Source organism: Mus pahari, chromosome 5 (genome assembly GCF_900095145.1).
Source record: "Mus pahari chromosome 5, PAHARI_EIJ_v1.1, whole genome shotgun sequence".
Taxonomy (NCBI): Eukaryota; Metazoa; Chordata; class Mammalia; order Rodentia; family Muridae; genus Mus; species Mus pahari.
Window position 1 is genome coordinate 117,567,696 of NC_034594.1, and position 27,614 is coordinate 117,595,309.

Genomic DNA, 27,614 nt, shown 5'->3' on the forward strand with positions numbered 1-27,614 from the left:
TTCCCCAAAGCAGCACTGATTCATTTGGGTATTAGTCTCTAATTGAGAGCTCTCAGTCAGTTCAAACTGTGCAGATCCTTTGAGAGGTTGGCTGTTTACTCACATCACCAGCCACGTGTCATGTATGTATACCATGATCTTTATGTATACCATGGGATAGCTGAGAATAGGGTTGAGGAAAACTTCTGGAGTCTTCTTTGTTAGGGGTGCAGAAGCTGGAGTCCTCCCTACTGCTTTTGGTAAACTTGGTGATGGAAAACTTGTTGAGATGCCATCTGTTGGAAGATAGAGAATCTAGCAGTCATTTAAAACAGCACTAGCAATATTTTAGGAGAACACCAAAGTATATTTCATAGGGAAGGGGGGTTCCAGGTGTATTTTTAAGAAAATTATTATCCTATATGGTTAGGAGAATCATCCTGATATAGCTATACTCTTGGTTTGGAATAAGTGAGTTTATTAAGTATACAGCAAGCTAAAGTAAAAGAATACAGAGCAAAAGATGAAGTAGACAAAACATCAAATTGTGACTGGGGAGATGGCTCAGTGGATAAGAGCATATATGCTTCTAACTGCCTCTTAACTCTAGCTCCATGAAATCCTTTGGGTCCCAAGGACACCTGAACTTACATATATGCACACACACAATTTAAATATTAAAAAATAAACACTTAAAAAGAGCATCACCATAGGCTGGAGAGTTGCATTGACTGAACTGTTAAGAGCACTGATTACTCTTCCACAGGATATGGATTTTATTCCTAGCACCCCACATGGTAGCTCACTACTGTCTCTAACTCTAGTCCCCAGAGATCAGTGTTCTATTTTGACCTCTATAAGCACCAGGTATTCATGTTGTGCACATACATACATGCAGACAAAATATTTATACAGATAAATAATTAAATCTTAAAACCCAAACCAGGCACTTAAACATCTATCAGGTTCTTAAAACATCTAGCAGAAATCCATTGGGGAAGTCCCTTTGAAATTGCTGGCTGGAGTTCCTCATAGAGTTTCGGGCAGAGCAGAACCTTCCAGGTACAGGAACAAATCACAACATGCACAGAACCCAGCAGAAACTGACTGGACAAGTTGAGGCCTAATTAACGATGCTTTGCTGTCTACCTGTAATTTACTGATTGTTCATTTACTTTGACTTGCTATATATTTAATAAAATCACTCATTCAAAACCAAAGGTATGACTATTGTAAATCATTCTTCAGACCATACAAAACTATTACTATTTTTGATCAGGCATGGGAGGCTGATGCAGAAGTCAGAAGTTCAAGGTCAGCTTCAGTTGATTAGTGAAACTAAGGGGGCAGAAAAGAAAATGAAAATACTTTTGAAATTAGTTTGGAGTTTTATATAATTCTATAAGAAAGATCAGTAGTATCAGCATAGTATGTTAGTGCATAAATATTTAAAGAATTCTGTTATTTAAATTTTAGAACCTCCTTAGAGCGTTCTGGTTTTGATGACATTATATGATCATATGGTGTAGGATTTAGTTCAGTTACTCATGAAAATGTTCTCATAAACTAATGAGTGATCAGTCGAACCCTGAACTTGTAGAATATATCCTATGTATCTTTCATAAATAATTTATGCATCCTGCATCTCTGATTTTACTGTATTGGATCATAGGGCTTCTAAGTGTTACAATCGTTTATTAATGTTTGTCTCTCCAGGGCCTGCTGCTATACATGGCCTACAAAAAGTACTTGATGAATGCTAGTAGTTCATTAACTTTCAAAACTCTTCCCTCAGCTTGCGTGTGTGTGTGTGTGTGTGTAGTATGTATATATGTATGTATTCATCTTTGTACTGACTAGAGGGAGATAATGTATGTTCTTCAGTTATTCTCCACTTTGGTTTTAGAGATAGGGTCTCTCATTGAGCTTGAGTCTCACTTGTTACGTACGCCAGTTGGCCAATAAGCTCTAGAAAACAAAACAAAACAAAAACCCCAAAACCCTGCTTGCCTGCCGCCCCTGCCTCCCAAGTGTTAGGGCTATGGAAGCCTGTTTATGTGGGAGCTGGGGATCCAAGTTTAGGCCCTTCTGCTTATGCACAGACACTTTACTACCTGACACTCCTCAACTTTTTATTTAATGATAGGAGAGTCTTCATTAAGTTCTTTGTGTTTGGTATTTTCTCTCTTACCACTCTCTATATAATAACAGGGAAACTCTCAATCTCTCAACCTCTCTCTCTCCTTTAAACAAAATAAATATTGACTTTGATTTATATGTACACGTGGAAAGCAAAGTTCAGATTTGTTGTCTCCTTTCTCAAAGTTGAGCTTCAAAACAAAAAATAAATTAAGTGTTTGAGAGAGTGAAGAAAGAGACATGGGATGATGTGAACTTGAACTTAGTTCTTTTGTGCTCCAGATTGAATCTAGGTATGCTAACTTTAACAGAGAACCATTAAAAGGAAAGGGGATCTGAAGGCTTCTTGATTACTCACCTGAGCACCAGGAGTTAGGGTTCCAGACAACTGCAAGCAAATGTAGACTTTAATTAGTAGTAGCTATAGAGAATTCAGACAAGTTAATATCCCGAATATTCTTGTGTTGATGTCATATTGTGTAGGTTTTAGAGAAACACTATCCAAAGCTGTTTACACACAAGAGATACTGTTAGATATTTTTATGTCTTGTAATAATGCTAGCTGCCATTTGTGGCTTTTAGTGTTAGGTACTATATGCCTTATTTATTCTCTCATTTTTGCCTTCATAACTGTACAAGGACAGTATAGAGGCAAAATGGTCATATGTAGTAATGGTTGAGCCATGATTCAAATTTAGCAGTTTAAGAAGCTGAATGCTTACTTTGTGAGTACTATGGTACTTCTAGAACGAAGTTTCTTGGCTGGGGCTAACACTATTGTTTTAGATAATCCTGGAGGCCCTCAAATACTGTATTCAAATCTTCCACCTGTCTTAGCTTTCCTAGTACCTGGAACTATAGATGTATTATCTAGTAAGATAATTTGTCCTGTGTAATGTAGGATGTTTGTCATTATTTTTTTCTACTAGATGCCAGTGGTAAGTCACCTTCATGCTATTGACTAGAAAAAAGAAAAGAAAAGAAAAAGGCTATAGATATTGCTGCATATTCCCAGGAGAACAAAATAATCATAATAAGCATGGTTGGAAAACAATGGTCTAGAAGAATGTGCTTGGGTTAGGGAAAGAGGTTAGTAGAGAATATACTTGGAATGTATCAAAGCTAAAGATTGAAAGTCATTATTAAGTGCTATTCTTTCATAGAAGAGAAAAGTGATTTAAAAAGAGTTAAGGACAGAGTAAGAAACAAGGAGCCAAGGATTGAGATAGGACATTACAAGGTTCTTTTTGATGTAAATAAACTCTTGAATCTTAATACTATGATCTCACACTAAGGCTCTGGGAAACAATAAAGGCAGCAATGGGCTTGGCTGGGGCATTAGCACTTTCACTATTCTAATTTGTCTTGTCTTGTTGACCTGGCGTGTGCCTTTCTTTTAGTTAGTATTTTATCTCCTGGTAAAGGAGAAAATATGTTTTTTGATTTCTAAAGAAAATGATTTCTTGTTTCAGGTTGCCGAGGGGCCCAAGTAGAAGAAATACGGAGCTAAGAGCCTGAGAGTTTTGAAAAGCTAAAGTAAGTGAAGTTTTAATTGTATTTATCTACTTTCAGCACACTTTTTAAAGATACTCCAATTTGTCTTTTCATTTTACTTGAATTACCATAGGGCTGAGTGCATTTAGGTTTTGGTTTTGTTGTTATTGTTTTCAATTCTGTAGAATAAGTATTATCCTGAGTTTATAACCAAGAATCTGAGATTCATGGGTACGTTATATGCAAGAAATGAAAACTATCTATATTTTCATGATTATAAATTCACAAAATTCACTTACAGTTCAATAGCATTAAAACCTAAAATGTATTTTATCATTAAAATAATAATAGGCCAGAAAAGCATGATAGATCATATGCTATGGTATTGTTTCCTGAGAAGGTTAAAAGTTCAAATTCCAAATGTTGATGCTAGGAAGAATCTTTGACCAGCTTTCTGATAAGAATCGCCTCCCAGAGCTGAAGTGCGAGGTAAGATTATGGCAGGAAGAGTGGTAACTCCTGGAAAGTGTTGAGTGTGTAGCTAGTTCTTGGCCAGGCCAATCTGGAGTATGGAGAGAGATTCTGTCTCCACATGCAGACAAAACCACATTGACTAACTGCAGATGGAGGACCAAATGAACTTTCATTTTGAAAATGTTCATAGCTTTATAATGGGGACAAGAAAAAGGTTTCAAGGGAAAAATGGCAGCCAGGCCTGATGCCTGATTATTTGTACTCTGAGAGTTTAGAAGGCTGAGGCAAAAGGACTGTCATAAGTTTGAGGCCAACTTAGCTATAAAGTGAGTCTTACATGGGCTACAGAATGAGATTATGTCACAAAAAGGCTGTTAAGTAATTAAAGGCGAAATGGGTATTTAGAGTTACTGTACTGTTTTTAGTAGTGAGAAAAAGGTGAGTTTCTTCTACTTTCATCTTCCCCATAGAAAGGGCAGTGATTGCAGACAAAATAAGAGACTAATTCTGGCTGAAGAAAGCTGTCAAAACAAGAAATTTTAAATAATGACTTAATGTTTCTTATAATTCCATTAAGAATGAGTAACTTCATTATGCATAAGATGGCAGTAGCCATTCATACTGTAGGTTGAGGATTATACATAGATTCAATAATGATGCAAAAGTGATTTCCTAGAGTTAATAATGTGTATGCAGTCTGCTGCTTTTATATAAGCACCCTATATACTGGGATTTGATGTAAGCAAATAGCTTCCAGTTTTGCTATATACTTTATTTTTGGTTTCCTTTGTTTTAACACAGGGCCACTAGCTGGGTATGGTGGTACATGTTTTAATCCTAGCACTCAGGAAGCAGAGGTAGGCAGATCTCTGAGTTTGAGGCCAGCCTGCTCTACAGAGTGAGTTCTAGGATGGCCAAGACAAGTTGAGACCCTGTCTTGAAAAACCAAAAAAACAAATTTCCTGGCGACATGTAGCCCAGGCTGGCCTCAAAATCCAGAGCCCAGGTTGACCCTACCTTCCAAGTGCTGGGTTTGTAGACCTGTGCTACCATACTCAGTCATTTTTTTAATTTTTTTTTAAAGATTTATTTATTTATTATATGTAAGTACACTGTAGCTATCTTCAGACACTCCAGAAGAGGGAGTCAGATCTTGTTACGGATGGTTATGAGCCACCATGTGGTTGCTGGGATTTGAACTCCCGATCTTCGGAAGAGCAGTCGGGTGCTCTTACCCACTGAGCCATCTCACCAGCCCCATTTTTTTAGTTTTTAAGTGAGTTGATAAAAGATAAATGAATTGTTGAATTGTCTACGGATTTGAGAATAAACTTTATATAATTCTGTTCTGACTGATTTAGGTTTTAGTGTTCCTAGCTTTTAAGCCAACATTGTAATGAGTATAAATGCCTGTCTTAGTTAAATTTCCATATTCACTTAATTTAGTTAATTTGCATTTTCTTTGTTAAATATCTATGACTTAATATATTGATGATAAGAATCTGGTTTGGTGTTGCTAATTTAGTTTTTTATTTTGTAGGCCAGTTCATGGGTTAATTTTTCTTTTCAAGTGGCAGCCAGGAGAAGAACCTGCTGGCTCTGTGGTTCAGGACTCCAGACTTGAAACAATATTTTTTGCCAAGCAGGTATGGTCTATAGATTCTAGTTTAGTACTTTCTTTTGTTGTGGGGTCAGTTCCTTTACACATTAAAATTTATTGCCAGAAACAAGTTTTGTTTATATGATTATCTTCTAGCATATAATGTATAGAAAATAAAACTGAGACATTTCAAAGTGATCAGTTGATTGAAAATTAACAAGTTGATGTAAAATTAAAATTACATGTTAATATAAGTAGCTTGTAAGAAAACTCAGGGTTTCTAAGCTGGGCGTGGTGGTGCACGCCTTTAATCCCAGCACTCTGGAGGCAGAGGCAGGCGAATTTCTGAGTTCGAGACCAACCTGGTCTATAGAGTGAGTTCCAGGACAGCCAGTGCTACACAGAGAATCCCTGTCTGGAAAAAAACCAAAAACCAAAAACAAAAAACCAAAGTAATGTTCTAAACCTCAAATAACATTTTAAATCAAAACTGTATTTATCAAACCAAAATTAAAGAGTACTAAAAAAAATTCCATTGTTTTAAATCTTCTCAAATATGTATATTACCTGGTTAATGGCACCTACAAAGATTGTCTCTTCTGTTTCTCCATTTAGTCTGTCTTTGTTTTGGCTTGCTTTTGGTTGAAATAAGTTAAGAAAATCTGTACTTCAGTATGTTTGTAATTAGGAGAGGAGTAAAGAAGATTATTTTTAGGTAATTGTAATATTCTTTAACAATGTATGGAATCTTGAAAACAAACATGACACAAAACAAAAATGTTAGTTGCATTATGAAATGTGCCATGTGCGCTGTTAAATTTCTTTGGATTATTTTATCCTTTGTTTTGATTCTACATGATTGGGTAACAACTTTAGTTTTGGAAAACTCACTGTTAATACATCATTCAAATACTGATGGATTTGATTGAACTGAGGATTGTAGCAAGTCACATGTGCTAAAATCATTCTCTGTTTTATTAGAGAAATTGTGTCATAAAATTTATAAACTTAGGGTTTGCTCAAGAATTTTATAAACTTGCAATTTTTATTAAGTTCAAATCAATGATAAACATCTGTCAAATTTTCTTAGTGGCATAGGGTGATATTACTAATTTTATGGAAAATATTTGTCAGATACTCTTGATTGAAATCATATTGGTGAGTCATTTATTCTTTAACGTAAAAATAATATTCCAGAAAAAGAAGACATTAACTTACCTGACACCTCAAAGTATCACACAAGTATTGTTTCTTGTGGGAAGCGGGTGTGGCCGTGGCTGTGGCCTTGTGAGCCAAGATGGCACCCTGGTTCATTGCCAAGCCTCGTGATTCTCTGCTTGATTACCAAAAACCTGATTATGCGCACCTGAGTGATTACACGCTGCCCGCCTGACGTATCGCGTCATACAGCATGATATTGAGTCACTGGCCTATCAACACCCACCCTGTCTGCGTGCATGGCTCGCCTATAGAACGTGCTGAATGCTGATTGGATGATGAGCGGTGAGAGACGAGTGCAGAGGGTGGAATGGGGATAAATTGGGCGATCCCAGAATAAAGAAGTAGAAGCTGAGGAGAAGCAGAGAGGGGAGGAGCTGAGGTGAAGCTGAGAAGCAGAAGGAGAAGCTGAGACGCAGAGAGCAGAAGCTGAACTGCTGTAGAGAGCTGGGGTGAGCTGTAGAGAGAATAAAGGAAGCTGCAGCGGGAAGCTGTGAAAGCTGTTCAAACCCTGCCTTGGCGTAAGTGTCGTCTTTGCCCCACCTCTGCGGGGGCGCGCAGCAGTTTCTCAAAACAGCTTGCATTTCTTGGTATTGTACTCTGCAGAAGGTATTTGGACTAAATATCTCATTCCATAAAATAGTAAAGATTATGCTCTAAGATCCCCAAGATCAAAATTTAATAAAAATAATTTTTGCTGCCTTGTAAATGATATTTTTCTGGGAAGCTACCGCATTTAAAATTTTTAACTGTGTAAGTTAAACTACTTAATGCTACTTTTTTTTTCAACATCATTACTTTTATGCCATCAGCAAATAGAAAGGTGGGAACAGTAAAAACTGTCTTAGTTAGAATTATGGTAGAGATAATTGAGCATAATTGAGGCTCTTTGCTCTCTGTAGAGATTCATGGCCATACCTTAAGACCTGCCTTGTTAAGGTAAATCCTTAGTAGATTTTGTTCATATATCTGGCCCATTGTTTGGAAAAAATGAAATAAGAGAATTAAATTAGTTAAATTAATTAGTTTGATAAGAGTTTAAAATCCAAGCAAAAAATACTATTCAATTTAAAAATTGGTAGTTTCTGATATCCCCAAATCATACAGTATTGTTAAGTGGTTCTCAGCCCTCCCTGTTAGGTCAGGCATGGCTCTTCTCTTTGGTAACCTGTTCTTCTCTTCTCTTATTTGTTTGCTTATTTTTCAATTTTTCTGTTTTCCTTTTACTTTTCTGAATTGAATAGTTTTAAGAGAAGTTAAAATTTCCTTGTTCTATATGAAAATATGCTTTTATTATTGAGGTAAAATATCACTTCTTTCTAAAAGTACAGAAGTACATCATCTTCCCAATGATGGCCGACTAGGCCATCTTCTGCTACATATGCAGCTAGAGACATGAGCTCTGGGGTTGCTGATTAGTTCATATTGTTGTTCCACCTATAGGGTTGCAGCCCCCTTCAGCTCCTTGGGTACTTTCTCTGGCTCCTCCACTGGGGGCCCTGTATTCCATCTAATAGCTGACTGTGAGCATCCACTTCTGTGTTTGTAAGGCACTGGCATAGCCTCACAAGAGGCCGCTATATCAGGGTCCCTTCAGCAAAATCTTGCTGGCATATGCAATAGTGTTTGCGTTTGGTGGCTGATTATGGGATGGATCCCCGGGTGGGGTAGTCTCTGGATAGTCCATCCTTTCATCTTAGCTCCAAACTTTGTCTCTGTAACTCCTTCCATGGGTATTTTGTTCCCTATTCTAAGGAAGAATGAAGTATCCACACAGGACTTGCCACTTTTAACAGTTCGACTCATCTAGTCAATAAGTAGACTATGTATATGTTACACAAATTGTAAACTTTTAAAATATATGATATTGAAATTGAAAGAGTTCAGACATAGTTCTTGCTTCAGAAATGGCCACTATTAAAATTGTTGTGTTTTTCTTTACATTTCTGTATGTGTGTGCTTTTCTATGTCTGTATTTGTTGTTTTTTCCACATTAGCTTGTAAATCTGAGAGTTGGGAATTTTGCTTTTAAATATAGTACATGGCATGTAGCATGTAGAGATTGAACTGCTTGTATCTAAGGCTATCATGATTAAAGAAGTTGAGCCCACTACCATCCAGTCATTAAGATTAAGATGTGTGGTTTAGTCAAACGTTAATTATGTTTTTGTTGTTACAGCAGTAGGCTTTATTGTTGGTGTGAGTTTTGGGGGAGGAAGGGAGCCTCTATGAAGTATAGACTGGTCTGGAACTTGCTGTTCTGTCTCAGTTTCCCAACTGTTGGGATTACAGACATGTGCCAGAGACCTTGCTATTGGTAAGGTTTAAAAGAGTGTTTGATATAAAGGAGATGATACTATAGTAAAACTTTATAATTTCTGGTATCCTTTGATTATTTTCTTAGTTATTCATTACATTTTCTCTTTCTTTTTCAAATGATTTTTGAGATTAGAAAAAATGATGTGTTTTACATGTCTTTGCAATACATGCATGCATTGCCTGCAGAAGCCAGAAGAGGGCAGTGGATCCCCTGGAACTGGAGTGGTTCCAGTTAGTTGTTAATTATCATGTGAGTTCTGGGAATCAAACCCAGATCCCCAGGAAGAGCAGCTAATGCTCTTAACCACTGAGCCATCTGTCCAGCCCGCCCCCCCCCCAGCCCCCTGGGGTTATGTTTCTATCTTACTGTAATTTAATAGTTTATTTGTATTGTACTATTATTATACTACTCTTAAGATATCAAATTAATTATTTCTCCATAATTTTTTATTCTGTATTTCAGGTCAATTTCACTTTAAAATTTACTAATTTGCTAATCTTATATTTCATGTGAGCCTGTTAAGAGAATTATTACATAAATACATCATCCTTGGTTTTTTGTTTCAAGGACTTAGCATTCAGGGAAGAATGTCTAGACTTTAGGAGTATTTTCAGAATCTAATTAATACAGTTGAGCTAGATGTGATTATACTTTAAAGGCTGATTACAGTAATGCTTTTATACAAAACACGCCATGCTACTGGCTACGAAGACATGGTCTATTAACTTCCTTTCTGTTTGTCTGACTCCATCCCCTCTGCCTTTCAGGAGAGAGGCGACTGAGTAGTAGAAAGACACACGGACTTCACCAAAAGGTGTTACACTCACCAGCTTTGGTTTACTAGAGCTGGTATATAGATCAAAATCAATTAAGGAAAGGGTTGTATGAAGCAAAATCCAGAAAAGTTCCATGGGTGGAACTTCCAGTTGTCTTTTGCCAGTGGGATCACAGATGCTATTAACTTTTCACACAATGCTTTTTGACAGTATGTATGGTATTGTCTTACAGGGAAATTCCAACTGATTTGTAGTGGTGATGGTTTTCATAGATCTGATTGGTTATTCATGTAGATTACCATAGTTCTTTGCCCCACAGGAGGCACCTGATAAAGCTGACCCAAAGAGCCCACTCTAAGGCATATTATTAGAATACGAGTATGGCACAAAATCCCTAGAAAGACATCTTTCCCAGGCATCACTTTTCAAGATCCCCTAGGTAGAGATGGACCAAGGAGTCAAATGTTTGAGGGTAAAGTAATTTGCTAAACAAGTAAATAAAGGATCTGACCTTGTTGACGGGGTCTGATCAGAGTCCTCTGAGTAAGTTGCACATAGTTTAGCTGAAACTGTAGGTTAAGTAGGTATTAACTAAAGGAAAAGGCTGAGGGTTATTCTAGATTAACAGCAGCTTCATGGTAAAAGGAATTGTGACGAGTTAGAAGATACTACAAGATAGAAGCCAACTATGGAGAAGAGTGGGGAGATGGTCATAGAATTTGAAGTTGAGTGAGCAGCATATTAGAACCAGGTTAAGTTAGCTACAGGTTTAGAGAAATAGTGATCTTACAGTAAGTTCCTTCTTTTCTCTTTTTTCTTTCTCTTTTTTTGTAATTTCTACAAAGTGTCTAGGTTATAGGCAACAGTTTTGTTCCTTTCTGTCTGTCTCCTATTTGAGAGGTTTCTTCATGGTCCAAAATTGTTGCCAGAGCTTCAATTATTCTATCATAGTTGTAGATGTCAGACACTCCGAAGCATTATGTTGCTTTTATGGACATTTATCTAAGTTGTCAGTGTCATATGCTTACTTTAAAACAAACAAAAATCCTAAAAACTTCGTAACTTGAGTTAGCAAAGGAAACTAGGAAGATTGTCTTTATTCCAGGTGGCCACAGATCAGGCCAAAATTTGGGCATTCAACTCTTATATAAAAAGAAAATAAGTAGATACTGGAGAACAACTGTCAGATTATAACTGGAGGAAAGGCACAGATCACACAGGGCATTTTAACTGATTGAGACTTTCTTTCCTTTAGTTAGTTCAGCAACAGTGATACATTTTAGAATTATATAGTGGTGAAAAAAGCTTCTCAGGATTTTTGAATTCCTGTATTGTTATTCTTTGAGTGTCAGGGAAAATAAATCAATATTCCTAGGAACTATGATCATTTTAAACATACTTCTAAAAATCTTAACTGTGTTATTTTGGAGACTCACTGCTTGAGAGTTTTATACAAGCATACAATGTGCACCCGATTCCCTTCAATTCACTTCCTCCATTTGTCTCATTCTACAACCACTTTTTTGTGCCAGCATCATGTACTCTGCTTTTAAGCCCACTGAGTTTACTCACCCACATGTGCACCTATATGTGCAAGGGTACAGGACCATCTGGCAGAGCATGGGTATTCTGTAAAGGAACACATTTCTAAAGAAAACCAACTCCTCTCCTCAACAGCCATAGTTGCAGTAGCTCCTCAGATATGTGTAGGACTTCATGAACACCTCCCCATCCATGCTGGGATGCTGGATGGCTTGCTCTGCCTCAGGTCTTAATCATTTAGTCAGAGCAACTGGGTTCATGTGTGCAGCAATTTATGTGATTAAGATTCTTCTCTGTATTCTCTGAGTAATAGTATGTTATCAAAATGCTTTTCAAGATGGATGATGATTAGATTTTCATTTAGAAAATTACCTTGGCTATACTGTAAGAATGCATTTTAAACATGGCATAGACTATAAGCATAGATACTTGTGTGAGAGTAAGCAAGACTAAAAGTAGTGGTGGATGTAGATTCTACTAGAGTTAGCACCTTTAGTGTGTAATGGATAGATAGACTTGTGAAAATGGAGGAGGAAGACATTGATGATGCCTATGTTTTTCTTAATTTGCTGAAGGTACATGGAATGGAGTTACAATTATTCTTGATTTATAACAAATTTATGATTGGCTCTGTCATGGTTTTCTTTTATTTGACTAGTTGAGTTCTAGATTTCTTATTTGCATATTTACATAAAAGTGGGCTTAATAGTCTCCCTTTAGTATTCAACTCTTGTTAGAGTTAGGATAATAACCTGGTCAATCTTGTTTTTATTTTCTGTCCTCTCCAATCCTTTCTTTAATTTCAACCGAATCTTTCTCAGTTTTTATTATTTAGTTTCTCTATGAAAAATATGTTAGGAAAATCTTTAAGATCATTGATTTATAAATTAGTAAATAACCCCTATGGCTGCAACCATATTAATACAACCACAAGTGCTCTTTAGTTCTTAAATATATTATCATTGTGATTTGTTCCTTTATATAAACTCTTTATATGTCTTTCTAGAAATTCATTCTATTTGCTTTATTGTCTGTCCAAATTTTCAAAGCTATATAAAAATTTTGTATTTGGAAAAGATATATGTCAGTTAAAATTATTTCTTCTATATTAGTTTGGTTTTCTGTCGTTCATGTGTCTGTGTGGTTTCTCACAAGTTTCTCCATGAGCAACACTCTTCTCAGTACTAAGTTTAATTCTGTATTTTTGAGATAGGGTCACATGATGTTGAACACTAAAGCTTAAGGAATCCTCTCTCTGTATGTGTGTATATTACATGTATGTAAGTCTGTAGGCATGTATCCCCACATATATACATAGAGACCAAAGCAGAATATCAGTCATCTTTTTGTATTGCTCTCTGCCTTACTGCCTACAGACAAGGTCTTTGAATCTGAAACTCATCTTTTTAGCCAGTGAACTTCTGGTATCTGCTCCCCATCTATGCCTCTGATACAGTATTAACAGGCATGTGTAGTTTTTACATGGATTCTTGTTATTTTGATCCTAGTCCTCATGGGTGTGTGTGTGTGTGTGTGTGTGTGTGTGTGTGTGTGTGTGTGTGTGTATACACACATAATGAACATCTCCCCATTTCTTTGAACAGTATTATTTTCTTTGTTGAAGCCACAGTTTACCTCACTTATGATTTGGGCTGGGTGTGGGGTTTTGGGTTTTGGATTTTTGTTTTTGTTTGTTTTTTAGACAGAATCTTATTGGGGGGCCCTGGCTGGCCTTGAACTTGCTGTGTAAACCAGGCCTGCCTTGAACTCACAGAGCTTTTCCTTCCTTTTTTAAATTTTATTCGTAATTATATATAAGTATGTATATTTGTAAACGTGAGTCCAGAAGCCAGGGGCATTTGATCCCCTGGAGCTGGAATTATCTATAGTTGTGATTTATCTGATGTGGGCTCTTTGATCCAAATCCAGGCCCTCTGGAAGAGCAGCAAGTACTCGAAGTGGTTGAGCCATTTCTCTAGCTCCCTTTTCTGTTTTTCAGTTTTATAATCTTAACATTTTAGGTGTTGTGAACTGTGTGGAAGATAAGATTTTATAAAATAGTTTATGATCTTATTGGAGAAGCCCACATACAATATACGGAATCAGCTTGGTGTGATGTCTGCTACACAAATTGTAGAATCTGACTGTCTATTGGTTAGCTGTGTGTCCTTGGGAAGCTACTTAATTCTTTGTGTTTCAGCTTCAGTAAATGAAAAGTAAACTAAGAATATACCTTTGTTGAGAAGATTAAAATAATTGATATGTGTAAAGTACCCAGAAAACTGTCCAGTACAGAAAGAGGCACTTTTTTTTTTTTTTGCTTGTGTATATATAAGGTCCATGTAATCTGTTGAACATACTGTATGATGGCAACACTATGGCTCTGACTAAAAATCTATGGACAGTATATACTTGTACTAGAGATTGAAGTGAGTGGGAATGAGCTGTTGCAGAATTTCTATCTAAAAGCCATCTAGAGGAGTTAAAGCTTGAGCTGCACACTGAAACATGGCTGAAATGGATAAGAGTAAGTTTAGGAAGAAGGAGGTTAGGAGGGAGGACAAATTATTTTGTTCTAGTTATCTGTTTTAGGTTAGGCTGATTGGTCATACTGCCTTAACTGGACTTGTTTGCAGTCTTTTTTTTTTTTTTTTTAAGATTTATTTATTGTTATATCTAAGTACACTGTAGCTGTCTTCAGATGCACCAGGAGTGGTTGTCAGATCTCATAATGGATGGTTGTGAGCCACCATGTGGTTGCTGGGGTTTGAACTCAGGACCTTTGGAAGAACAGTTGGTGCTCTTAACCACTGAGCTGTCTCTTCAGCCCTTGTTTGCAGTCTTAATGGTTACTAAATTTCTTTGACTGTCTAGAGTCTTCCACACAAGAATTTTTTCAAGTTCCTGAAAGTAGACCAGAATGGAAACTAAAAGTTTTATGCCAGTGCTATATGAAATAGAATTTGAAGACTACACCTGTTTGGAGGGTGTATGATCAACTTTAAAAAAAAAAAAAAAACAAACTAAAACAGACTCATAATACTCTTCCTCTTTATATTTTATAGGTAATTAATAATGCTTGTGCCACTCAGGCTATCGTAAGTGTACTACTGAACTGTACCCATCAAGATGTGCATTTAGGAGAGACATTATCAGAATTTAAAGAATTTTCCCAAAGTTTTGATGCAGCTGTGAGTAGCCTTCTTAATCTTAAAATGACCTATTTGTGATTGTTCTTGTTATAATAGGCTACTTTTCAAAATTGTTTTAGATGAAGGGACTGGCATTGAGTAACTCAGATGTGATTCGACAAGTGCACAACAGTTTTGCCAGGTAAAGAACTGTATGTGTGTCTCTCTGTCCATCTGCCTATCGTCTATCTGTCCCTGACTGTCTGTCTTACCATTTTCTATCTCTTGTTTTTGTTGTACTTGCTTTTTTTTTTTTTTTTTTTTTGGCTCTTACTTTTTTCTTTACTGTAGACAGCAGATGTTTGAATTTGATACAAAGACACCAGCCAAAGAAGAAGATGCTNTTCACTTTGTCAGTTATGTTCCAGTCAATGGAAGNCTGTATGAACTGGANGGATTAAGAGAAGGTCCAATTGATTTAGGTAATTTGTTTTCTGTTCTGGTATTTACTTTGGTTAAGGAAAAAAAGATTTTATATTCTCCTTTATGGTCTGCTTAAATTTTGAGAATGAAAGCTACTTTGAGGTAGTATAATATGGTCTTGATGGCTTGATGAAATTAAGTGATGTGATTATATAGCAAGGACTTATACTATTCATTTGGGGTCTATGAGTTTTTAACACACAGCTCACATAATTTATTTTTAATTACAATAAGTAAATTTACTTATTTTGCGATAATGACTTTCTGTCTAAATAACCTGGCCTTGAATTTGTGATCCTCCTGACTCAATCTCTCTCCTGCTGGGATTACAGCAGGAGAATTCATCAAGCTCAGCTTTACAACGGAAAACTTGGGAGGGGAGGAAAAGGTCTTAAGGGAGTTGGTCCTGGAGTACCTGTGGTGAGAATGCAGAAGTGGGGAAATGAAGAGAATCAGCCAGAGTGGGTAGGAGGCACATGGTAGGGTAGTGTGGAAAAGCACTTATGATAACCTAAAAAATTGCTTAACAATTTGTGTCAGAGACAGAGAGACAGAGACAGAGACAGACAGACAGAACATGCACACATCTGAGACAGAGAGAGGAAGATGGAGAAAGACAGAGCATGCACATTTCAGGCAGACACACCATATGCACATACAGTTATAAATATGTGGTAGGCAAGGACTCTATCACTGAACTACACTCCAGGCTCTTCACAAAAGAATTGTAATTCTTTTTTGTGACTTCATTAAATTTCTTTTGTCGTATTAGATTGCAGTACAGCAAACCTTTGCTTTATTTGAATCTAATATATGCTTTTGATTAAATTTTATACTTTTATACATAAAATTAAGCCTAGACATGCATCTCGGTGTGACCCAGGCTCGTTCCCTATCACTACAACAAATAAGTAGATTTGTTTATAATTTAATAATTTATGATCATTTTCCACATTTATAACTAATAATTCATATAGAGGAGGTTTGTATCTAAAAATATTTATTCCTTGTTAAAATAATGTTTAAGAAGCTAGTTTTCCTTAGTTTGATAATTAATTTAAACTCTTTTTTCCGAGACAGGGTTTCTCTGTGTAGCCCTGGCTGTCCTGGAACTCACTTTGTAGACCAGGCTGGCCTCGAACTCAGAAATCTGCCTACCTCTACCTCCTGAGTTCTGGGATTAAAGGCGTGCACCACCACGCCCGGCTCTAATTTGAACTCATGTCTTCTGTTGACCAGTAATTGTAATTATTAAATATAAACAAAGTAGTGAACAATACAGAATAGCTACATTTATTGAGTAGCTGTTATGTGATTTCTGGGAAAAAGAGGATTAAAGCATTTTGGCTAAATGATCTTGTATTATAAATGGTTTTCAATTTTGTTTTAATTTTTCCTAACATGTATTTTGATCTTTTTTCACTTTATTATTCCTTATCAATTTTTTAATCTTACATTTTTGAAGAGTCACACAGTAAGGATTGAATCCTTATTTTATCACTGACATGTGTATTGGTTTCTTTTTTTTTTTTCCCTAGTTTTTACTTTTGTCATCTATTAAACATGATAACCTAAAAAATTTGCTTAAAGAAAGGGTGACCTAGTAAGTGAAGGAGTGAGAGAGACTGAGAGAATGAACATACCCGGCTACAGTGTGTTAGGCAAGCACTCTATTACTGAGTGTATTTATCTTTATCTCATGGTTGTACATTTGAGTTAATTTTCTAATTGATTCCTTGCTTTCTCAAATATTTTAGTGACTACCAACATGTTTGTTGCATGATAGCATGACATGTTAAACTATAGTACGACAATACAAATGCTAATATATTTTTTATCAAAAAATAAGAATTGAAGCTTAACATAATTATGATAAAAAGAATACACAAGACATTTTGGCTCACATCTTAAATTTGAGCTTTGCCAAGGCTGCATCAGTATTGCTTGTCTTCAGATAGAGTAGGCTATATCCTGAACCCTTTAAAACATTTGTGTAAGTCCTCAATTTACTTTAGTATTGTTAATTAAAACTTTGAATATTAGTTAATACTGCCTTTTCTCGTGTTGTTTTAATTGTTTAACATTTCCTTCTAGGTGCGTGCAATCAAGATGACTGGATGACTGCAGTGAGGCCAGTAATAGAGAAAAGGATTCAAAAGTAATGTTTCACTAATATCATTCATATATAAATCTGGTTTCTAAGGTTTTTTTTGTTTGTTTGTTTCTTTGTTTTCTTTTCTAATTAAAAAAATGTTTCAATTTTTTAATGTTCTATGTTAAACATCTGACCTAGTCTTGATTGAATTAATGTATTGAGCAAATGTATTTTAGGAATTTTATTTAATGATATGACAAATGCGTTGATATCCATTAAGTGGGGATTTCTCTTTTATTTCATTTTATTTTTTGGCAGTGCAGGGGTTGAACTTAGGGCCTCAGGTATGCTAGGCAAATGATCTACCTCTGAACTATAATATCAGCCCTAAATGAGCTGCTGACTATTGTTAAATATTTGTACAGGTAGTTTTGGACTGTTGCTTGAGGATTTTCAAGATGAAGTTATTTTGAAATAATTATATAAACATGTTCAGTTATAGGAAGTGATGGGTTATATGTATCTACTGTTTACCTTGTAATCTTAAAAAGGTACACTATAATGTCACAGCTAGATAGACCCAGCAAAATTCCATCTCACCTTAGGATTTTTCAGACCTACTGTGAATTTCCTCCCCCACTTTTTCTTTTTCCTTTTAATATATTTTTTCTACAAATTTCAGTTATACTTGATAGGATTAGGAACATAAACCTCCCTTCAATTTAAAAAAGGCCTAGAAAATTTTAAACATTTTCACATAATTTAAAGCGTTATTTGACCATGTTCTTTCTGATAACTAGAATTATAAGACACTTCTGAAGTATCTTGTAGTCTTGAACTAATAAAAATATAGGCTTATGTTTTATAGTATGTTATTATCTAGATTAAGTCTCCTTATATATTATAGGTAATTTCAAAATTAGGGCAGTTCATAATGTTATGAGGGTTTTTTTTGGTATCAGGGTAGTAATTTTACTTCTTGCCATAATTATACATTAAAATTAATATTTTATATTTATGTGTGAGTTATAAAAAAGTTTAAAATTCATTTACCAACAGTACATCATGACTTAGGAAAAATGTTTAGTATCATCAGTGGACTCTAGCAAATGTAAAGTCTTGGTTTAATTCTTTTCTCTGAGAATTGAAGTAATAATTGTCCTATTTCTTATAAGGAGGAGTGATGAAAACATGTTATTTCTAATGTCTTAAATAAAATTGATAGTAGTATGGAACATTTAAAGTACTTGCAGTTGATGAAATTTAGATAATCTTTTGCTACATTATACTCTTTCATATACAAAAACCTTATTAAAATGTCAGTTTTTATTATTAGCCTAATAATTTTACTTATTCCATTATGTAGTAATCACAATGAATTATCTTTTTATTTTTAGTATTTTTTGAATTATCTTAATACTAATGATTTTATATTTTTTTTATTACATTTAAAACCTTTTTATAGGTATAGTGAAGGAGAAATTCGATTTAATTTAATGGCCATTGTATCTGACAGAAAAATGATATATGAACAGAAGATAGCAGAGTTACAAAGACAACTTGCAGAGGTTTGTGGACACACACGCACACACCCTTGGTTGTGTATATGGGATAGGATGGGAGGAACTGTCAAGAGCAGCTTTTATTTTATTTTATTTATTTATTTATTTATTTGGTTGTATATATGGGATGGGAGGAACTGTCAAGAGTAGCTTATATTAATTAATTAATTTATTTAATTATTTATTTTTTGAGGGATGGTCTGTAACTAAGCTTGGAACCAGGCTAGTGGCCAGCAAGTCCCAACGATTTTCCTGTCTTTGATTCTACTACACCAGTGTTATAGGCATGTGTATGGCCATTCCTGACTTTTTCTACAGTATCTGAATTCTAGTCATCATGCTTGAACAGGAAGCACTCTTGCCAGTTGAGCCTCACTTCTTTGCATTCCCTTTGGGCTTTGAGTATAAAATTTTTGCATAGGTACTGTATGCTCTCAGAGGAAAAATTACTTTGATTTTCTTATTCATAATAGATTGAATTAAGGGGCAATATTCTGAATTTATGTTACTTTACAATTGATATTTTTCTCAGTTTCTTAATGAAGCATGAATATTATAGTGTTCACCATAAAGTATTCTCATGAGAATTAAATTTGCATATCACTTAAAGAGTAACATGATAGGTGCTAAATGTTAATAATGAATTATTTTAGCTATTTTCTCTTACAATTAATCAAGAGTGTATTTTTGTAGGAGTTAATTTCATATATGCAAATGTACATATAATTTTTACCAATCTTAATGATTACCTTTTTACTGCTATAAATATGGTTGGAAAAGAGAGCTAATGGTAGAGAAAGATTTTTTTAAAAAGTCCCTTGATCATATCTTAAAGATAGTTTAAGCAAATTTATTTTGTAATTTAATAGATTGTAGTAATATATGTTACAATATTGGTAGTAGGTGAAAGTCAAGTATTCTAGAACAGAAATATGGAAGTTATTTAAGGCTTTTATCCATTAATTTGTTTTCTTATTGGGCTAATATTCTTGCCAACATAAAGTTGAAATCTGAAAATAATTATATGAATCATTTGAATGTTGGCAGGACTTAAGCCACAGTCATTAGGGTACTGTTTCTTTTTTCCCCCTAAGGAGGAACCCATGGATACAGATCAGGGTAGTACTGTGTTAAGTGCTATTCNGTCAGAAGTTGCCAGAAACCAGATGCTTATTGAAGAAGAGGTACAAAAGTTAAAGAGATATAAGGTATGTTTTTTAAAAATAGGCTATAATGTTTTGGTAAATTTTTCAATGAAAGTATGTTGGCTGGTTGATTGCTTTCCTTCCTGCCATTGGTGAGTTTTCAGAATAATGTACTGATTATCAGGCACTTGACAGAGTTTCACTTGTTTTTTTTTTGTTTTTTTTTTTTTTTTGAGATAGGGTTTCTCTGTGTAGCCCTGGCTGTCCTGGAACTCACTTTGTAGACCAGGCTGGCCTCTAACTCAGAAATCCGCCTGCCTCTGCCTCCCGAGTTCTGGGATTAAAGGCGTGTGCCACAACGCCTGGTCAGAGCTTCACTTTTTAAATGCTATTATGAACAGACTTTTATCCTGTTAGATGTCTCAGTTCACTCTGTACCTACTATTCTTCCTGATGTCCAAGGTGTCCTACCTGTGACTACTGGGGACAACCAAGACCTTCTGTCTGTAGGCTTTGACAACTTCTGTGCTGTGTAGTGTGATGACTCTTCTTGTGTAGTGCCTTGATCAAGACTTGCAGCCATTTTTGCAAAGTTCTGAGCTTCTGTAGTAGAAAAATTAATTAATTATGATTTTGTTTTTTGTTTGTTTCTGAGACAGTCTCAAATGTAACCCTGGCTGTGGCTGTGCCTGGCCTGTAGTGAACTGTGTATAAAGGACAATAGCCTTGGACCAGTGGTAAACCTCCTGCTGGAGTACTGATGCATGCTACTACAAACCAGCTGAAAATGGTTTAAAATGCTAGGTGCTTGCCTGGCTGCTTGATGTAAGGCTTTTTCAGGTTAAGAACTACATTTTTGTTTCTAGTGCTAGATGAATTCATCTAATATTTCTTAGTCTTTTTTTTTTCCCCCTTGGATATTTTCTTTTTTTATATTTCAATACTTCTTAGTCTTAAAAAGGTTTTCTACTTAAAGCATAAATTATATTAATATAGAAATTTTGGTTCCTTTGAACCTTACTCATAATAATAATAATAATAATAATACTTAAAAATTTTAAATTTCTTAAGTTAGTAACAAAGTAATGGATCTCATCCTATCTCTCTCTCTCTCTCTCTCTCTCTCTCTCTCTCTCTCTCTCTCTCTCTCTCTCTCTCTCCCCTCATATATCTATCTATGGCACTACTATTAACAGGTGAAGTTTTTTTATAGTCTGTTTTATTCCTAAGTGTATATTCTATCTTAAGTTTATAACCAAATCACTATGCCTTAAAATTACGTGAAATTTTGTCTCTTGATTTTTCTTTTAAAATTCTAAGGTTTTTGAGAATCCTTATTTAATTTTTTTTTTAGTTATAATAAACAGTTATGTAACTGCTGACTTCCTTCACTTACAGTCTGTTCAGTAAGCTGAAAATAGGAGGAGGAACTAGATATTGGATGCCTAATGGTTATGTACCTAAATAGTGCAAGATTCCTTTTTCATGTGAAGCTCAAGGCAAGGACTATGTTTTTGTTGCATTTATTTACTTGTGTCAGCACAATGTTACGTTATACTCAACAGGCAACAAAGCACTGTTAAAGATGAAAGAAAATAAATGGACTGTAACTGAATGTATAGTAGAATTTTTAATCAGGGAAGATATGGTCAGGTTCCTTTAAAAGCAGAAAAAGAAAGGGCCAAGTTTTTGGCAATAGGGAAGTATGTGATGATAATTTCAACCATTACTTTCCTTGTCACCTAAAACTAAGTGTAAGAACATGTAACAAATTATACCTAATTTAAAAGAAATTATAAATTCAAATTCATTTGAGGAAATGTTGGAGTGACTTACAAATGATAGAAGCTTTAACTACAGGAAACGAGCAGACAATTGAGTATCTACTAGATGGGATGTATTATAACTCAGTGAAAGGGTAGAGGATGTATTATAACTCAGTGAAAGGGTAGAAGTACATAATTTGGGAGACTGTGTTCACTAGCACAGATTTACCCCTACCATCTATCCTCATTGATTAATAAAAAGTCCTCAAGAAAATGTATTAAACTTGAAAAATTAGTGTTGGTCTCATTAGTTTTGACTTCAGTAGTGTGTAGTTACAGTAGCAGGGGTGTTTATCTTGTAGACCTTGGTGAGTTGGTTTTCACAGCTTATGTTTTTATAAATATCCTTGGAATAGGCTTCTTTTTTTCCTACAGAAGATTGTCTAGAAAGGACTTTAAAAAACTGCTTTGCTAAGGTGAGGGAAAAAAGTTGTACCTAGGAAATAATTGCTACTTGTTTTGTTTTACATTCTTTATTATCAGGAGGGATCATATCTTATTTCTAATACTGTTTATGAGAATGAAGGATTTTAATTTGAATGCAAAAAGATGATACAATCAGAAAATGTGTTTTATTTTCAGATTGAAAATATCAGAAGGAAGCATAATTACTTGCCTTTCATTATGGAATTGTTAAAGACCTTAGCAGAACACCAGCAGTTAATTCCACTTGTGGAAAAGGTAAGTGGTTTATTGGTGACTACTCAAGCTAGATTAGGTTCTCCCCAGTATATTGTTATGAACATGTATGGAGATAAAATGTCTGGGGCTTTTGTAGATTTATTCTTTTGCCTAGTGTTTTGCATTTTGTAGTTATTTTTCGCCTTGGGTTTTGTATTTTGTAGTTTTATTCTTTTGCCTGATGTTTTGCATTCTAAGAGAAGTAACGTAGCCTGGTACTTTAAAACAAAAAGAGGTATTGCCCCACTATTGTATCAGTCCATAATTCTTAATGTTTAGAATACAGGTTGTTTTGTATTAAAACACTATTCCTCTCTTTAAACAAAAACAAATTGTCGGTGTTAACTTAAATAATAGTTTTTTTTTCTTAGCTAATTTTGTAAAATTTTGCATTGATACCAGGTTTTAGAACTAGAATGGACATTGATGGGGATAAAAGAATAGTTTGGCTAGCACATAGGTTTCTTATTCCTAATCTAGAATCCTTCCCACTGAGGGATAACTGACAAATAAGTGGAAAATTCTGATTTCTAAGATTTATTCTTCAGTGTTAAGCACTTAATAAAATATTCGAGGAATAAAGGAATTACAGTTAAATTGTTTATACGTTTATATTGTAAATCAGCATTTCTGAAAAATGACCATCTCTGGATGCTCTTTAAATTACATGTTACCTGGCCCCCTCCCCAGATATTCTCATGTAGGGGAAAGAATCTTTAATAAGTTTCCCAAGTGATTCTAATGCAACTGATCTGTGTACCACATTTTGAGAAACACTTTGAGAAGACACTACTAGGCAAATAAAAATTTGGACCATTAATTTAAAGACAAGAATACATGGTAGGTATATTTTTCTTATTGATTTTAAGTGTACAAAGCAAACATACATTTTGTCCCAGATATTTCATACTATAAATATAAAATAATATTGAGATTTGAATTCATAATATATTTGTGTTTGCCTTATTACATATGACTCACTTTTTAGCATTAAATTTAAACTTACTGTAGAAGACTGGTAACTCTTCTGTTCATGCTCCTTAGGGTATTCTAAGATGGGAAACTGATTTTCAATCTTGTATTAACAACTTGAACCCTGTAATCCTCGAATTGTTATCAGGACATCTAGATGGTTTTCTTTGAAACACTACGAACTATTTCTGTTTTAAAAATATTAAATAGTGATGGGTGTGGTGGTGCATACCTATGATCCTAGTACTTGGAAGTCGAGGCAAGTGGATTCAGAATTTAAAGTCATCCTGAATAAAATTTCTCATTGAAACCTATGGACAGATTATCACTTTATTCAATGCAAACTGTTCTTTAAAGTTTGTTTTAAAATGCAGTATTTTTGTGTAGACTAGGAAAAAATTTTGTGTGAATTTTTTGTTTTTTAATTGTCCATGACTGCGTATTCATCCCCCAGATGATGATGGTGGTTTTGAGAGCCTAGAGTAAACCTTTGTAAAGTCTGTTTTGGACACAAGGTGGCAGTATATGAATATGTAATATTAGTGTAACATCAGCTCTGTTGAGCTTTCTGTTGGCAACTTTTTTAAGGAAGGTAGTTATTGACTGTCTAGACTACCTAGTTTTTAGAAGTTTTTATTTTGTAATACGATACAAATCATGTATATATTTATTGTTTCTACCTGTACAGTGCTAACTTCTAGGTTTTGAGGGTATTTGGATTTAACATTTGATTGAAATGTTTTAAATTGTTCATCTCATTTGTCTAGCTGCAATTATATTTTAGACATTTTGTTATGATGTAAATCTACTCAAACAGCTTGTGGCTTAGTTTGGCAAAGAATGAAACAATTATAGCCTGCTGCCTAGTATCTTGAGATTAGTTCAGCACAAAGTCATATGAAAAATATCAGACAAACATAGTAAGTTCTAAATAATTTTCTTAGCAAATGTATTTTTGTAATCCTTTTGTGGAAAATGAAAAAAACTAAAGAAGTTAATTATATCACTTTGGAACACTCTGCTAATAAACAAAGCAAATTGAAAAGCAGGTAAAATAGATTATATTCTAAAATTATACATAATAAAAACCTGTCATGGAATTTGTTAATCATAATACTTTCAAGAACAATTATGTATAGAATATAGACATGGATTCGGATTTGGAATATATGGAGTTTGGTTGGTTGCCTCTCCAGCTCTCCTTTGAGGAAGTTGGCTATTACAGAATGAAAGGGGTAGGAGGAACCACACAGAAAGGATGTGCCACTTAGTGGTGCTAGATGCCAGCTCTATCTGAAGTTGGTCTTTGACCGAGAAAACTGTCTATATAGCCAGTGGTGAAAGTAGTTGGGGCAAAATTTTTTTCACTTAATGAATAAAAAGCAAAAGAAAACTAATTTTCCCTTGGTCTTTGTGACTCTAGTGACATAGAGTAAAATTTCATGGTTTTGTTATATGAGAGTTATATACATTGCTCAGGAGGTAACCTAAAATAGTTGTAAATCTTATTGTACCATAAACCAGATCTGTCCCCTGAAACAAAATTAGCTAGATTAAGATTCCATTTGTGAATCTTCTGCACTTACAATTCTGTAAGAAATTTTGTTTTAGCATATGTATGTATGTGTATATATATACACATACACACACATGTATGTATAATTCTAAATCATTGTCAATTTCACCTTTTTAAACTTCTGGTCCTTATGTAAAAGCATGAATGTAGTTGATAAAGGGATCCAAATGAATTGAATTTAGACTCAATTGATAATAAGTAGCTGATCCTTAAACCAACTCTGTCTCTTAAATAAAGAAGACAACGATCACAATATTTTTGTTAATTTTAATAAGCATTTTGTAAACTATATTTAGAGACCAATAGCAAAATACTAAATACTTTTCTCTCTCTCTTTTTTTTCTTTACATTTTACCTGAAATTCCGTTGTATAGGTGTGAGAGGTGGTGTTGCATGTCTGTAATCTCAGCTCTTAGGGAGCCTAGGTAGGAGGGTTGTGAGCTGTAGAGCCATGTTGTGTTAGAAGGTGAGACTGTGTCTCAAAAATAAGGAATCCAAGTGGGAAAAGGAATGAAATTTTGTATAGGATAGGGTATACAAATTAAATTCCAAATTATTCTACTTATTAAAAAGGTTTATATAGGTAAATAATTTTACTACTTTTATGTAGTAGTTAGACTTTAGATAATACCTGTATTTTATGTATACATGTTTTAATAATTTGCTTTTGATTTTCCGTGATTTGCCCCCCCCAAAAAAAAAAACCAAAAAACCCCAAAAAAACCTCAAGGGCTTTTCACAGGCTACCACTGAACTGCATCCAGCTATTTTTAGCCATTTTATACAGCTGGTCTTGAACTAACCATTTTGTCTCATCTTCCTCCCCATGTAGCTAGATTATATAGGCCTGTGCCACCACATCCATTAAGTCTAATGCATAGCTCTTAGTGTTATCATACTGCTGCATAATAGTACCTGATACATCAAAAAGTTGAAATAGTTCTAATTATCCCATTTTTTGATTATATAATATGGAATTCTCATTTATGGTTTGTTTTCAAAGACCAGCAGAATTGGTGTCACCTGAGAATTTGTTTTATTACTGAATTATCATCTGACATTTAAATAGGGACCCCAGTTGGCATACATATTGAAAACACTGCTTGAGAACAAGTGTCTTTGACATATATTGAAACTTCACTGTATGTTAACTGTGTGACTTTGGTCAACTTTGATAATGTCTGTGAGCCTCCGGCTTCTTTGATAACGTCTATGAGTATTTTCTTCTTTACTTTGGTTGCTTTACTAACAAGTAGAATTACTGCATTTAATATTAAAATTATGAGATCATGTTGAAAAACATTTAGGTCTAATAAATTTACTGATACAACTGATATATATATATATATATTCTTTTAGTGATATTTTATTAAGTTCATCAAAACTATGTTAGATTCATTTACTTCAATATAATGGAAGTATAAATAATTTATTAGACTTAGTTTGAGTAAGAAATGGACAAATATGTATGCTTTTAGAATTTTTATGGTTGTTTGGCTTTATATTTTAATTATTATAATCAGTACATTTGACCTTCTGTAAATTAAAAATGATCATCTCTACTGAGGGTAAATAACCTTAGGATTCAACAAAAGTTGCAAGTCTCAAGTTATAAACTGCCATGCTCTCAGTGTCTCAGAACACACTCAGGTATCTCAGTACTTGTTCATTTGTTTATTCATTAATACCTTTCCTTTCTATGTTGCCAGGCTGGCTGTTCTCTTACAACACAGTGTCCAGTAACTAGGACTACAGTCCCACTACACAGGCTCTAGCAGAGTGAACGATGCATAAGCCTTATCCTTTGCGAATACCATTGGATACATTTTATTTTAGTAGGATCTAAAACAATCTTTGAGGAGTTCGTAATATGCTGTCTTTAACTTTTAGGCAAAAGAAAAACAGAATGCAAAGAAANCTCAGGAAACTAAGTGAAGAGGATATTTGGACGTGTGTACAGTGTGCTGCACTTAATTTCATGGACACCATTAAATAAAAGGAACTTTGAACATCATCTTAATTGACTCAGTGCACGTTTGGCATAGTACCAGTCTGTCTTGTCCTTTATGCATGGAGTTAAAACTTTCCCTACCTGCATCATGTGCATGTAGTGCATNTTAAATAAAAGTGACATAAAAAGTGCTGGCTAAATTCCATTTTTCAATTCTGGATCTTAGAGTTCTTGGTACTCTAGAAATATAACTATAGTAATGAACCTGGAAAATATACAAATAATATACTTTATCTGTAGTTGGTCTGATTAATACTTTTATTTATTAGCATAATATATTCAATTTATAAATGCCAGATCTTATTTAAACTGGGTCATCTGCATCTAATTGTGGCAAAAATAATTAGTATTTTTGCCTTTGGTGTGTGTTTTACAGATCTTAAAACTGAATTTTATCTTAGACCTATTTGATTTTTAAGGCCAGCCATTTGGAAAGACTGATACAATTTTTGATGACCAAAAAAAAAGAGCCAGGTGTGGTGGCTCACGCCTTTAATCCCAGCACTCGGGAGGCAGAGGCAGGCAGATTTCTTGAGTTCGAGGCCAGCCAGGTCTACAAAGTGAGTTCCAGGACAGCCAGGGCTATACAG

General features: G+C 34.6%; 1 protein-coding gene across 1 annotated transcript in view; it reads left to right on the plus strand.

Annotated features, from left to right (window-relative positions):
* Uchl5 (ubiquitin C-terminal hydrolase L5) overlaps nucleotides 1–27,140 on the plus strand; it is a 29,804-nt gene extending 2,664 nt beyond the window's left edge. The window contains 10 exon segments of the mRNA XM_021197831.2: nucleotides 3,591–3,654; nucleotides 5,627–5,732; nucleotides 14,608–14,733; nucleotides 14,814–14,875; nucleotides 15,025–15,155; nucleotides 17,251–17,314; nucleotides 18,717–18,819; nucleotides 19,908–20,021; nucleotides 22,367–22,465; nucleotides 26,904–27,140. Of these exon segments, the coding sequence (XP_021053490.1) occupies nucleotides 3,591–3,654; nucleotides 5,627–5,732; nucleotides 14,608–14,733; nucleotides 14,814–14,875; nucleotides 15,025–15,155; nucleotides 17,251–17,314; nucleotides 18,717–18,819; nucleotides 19,908–20,021; nucleotides 22,367–22,465; nucleotides 26,904–26,948 (914 nt within the window). The 3' untranslated portion in view covers nucleotides 26,949–27,140.
* The last annotated feature ends 474 nt before the right edge of the window (nucleotides 27,141–27,614 follow it).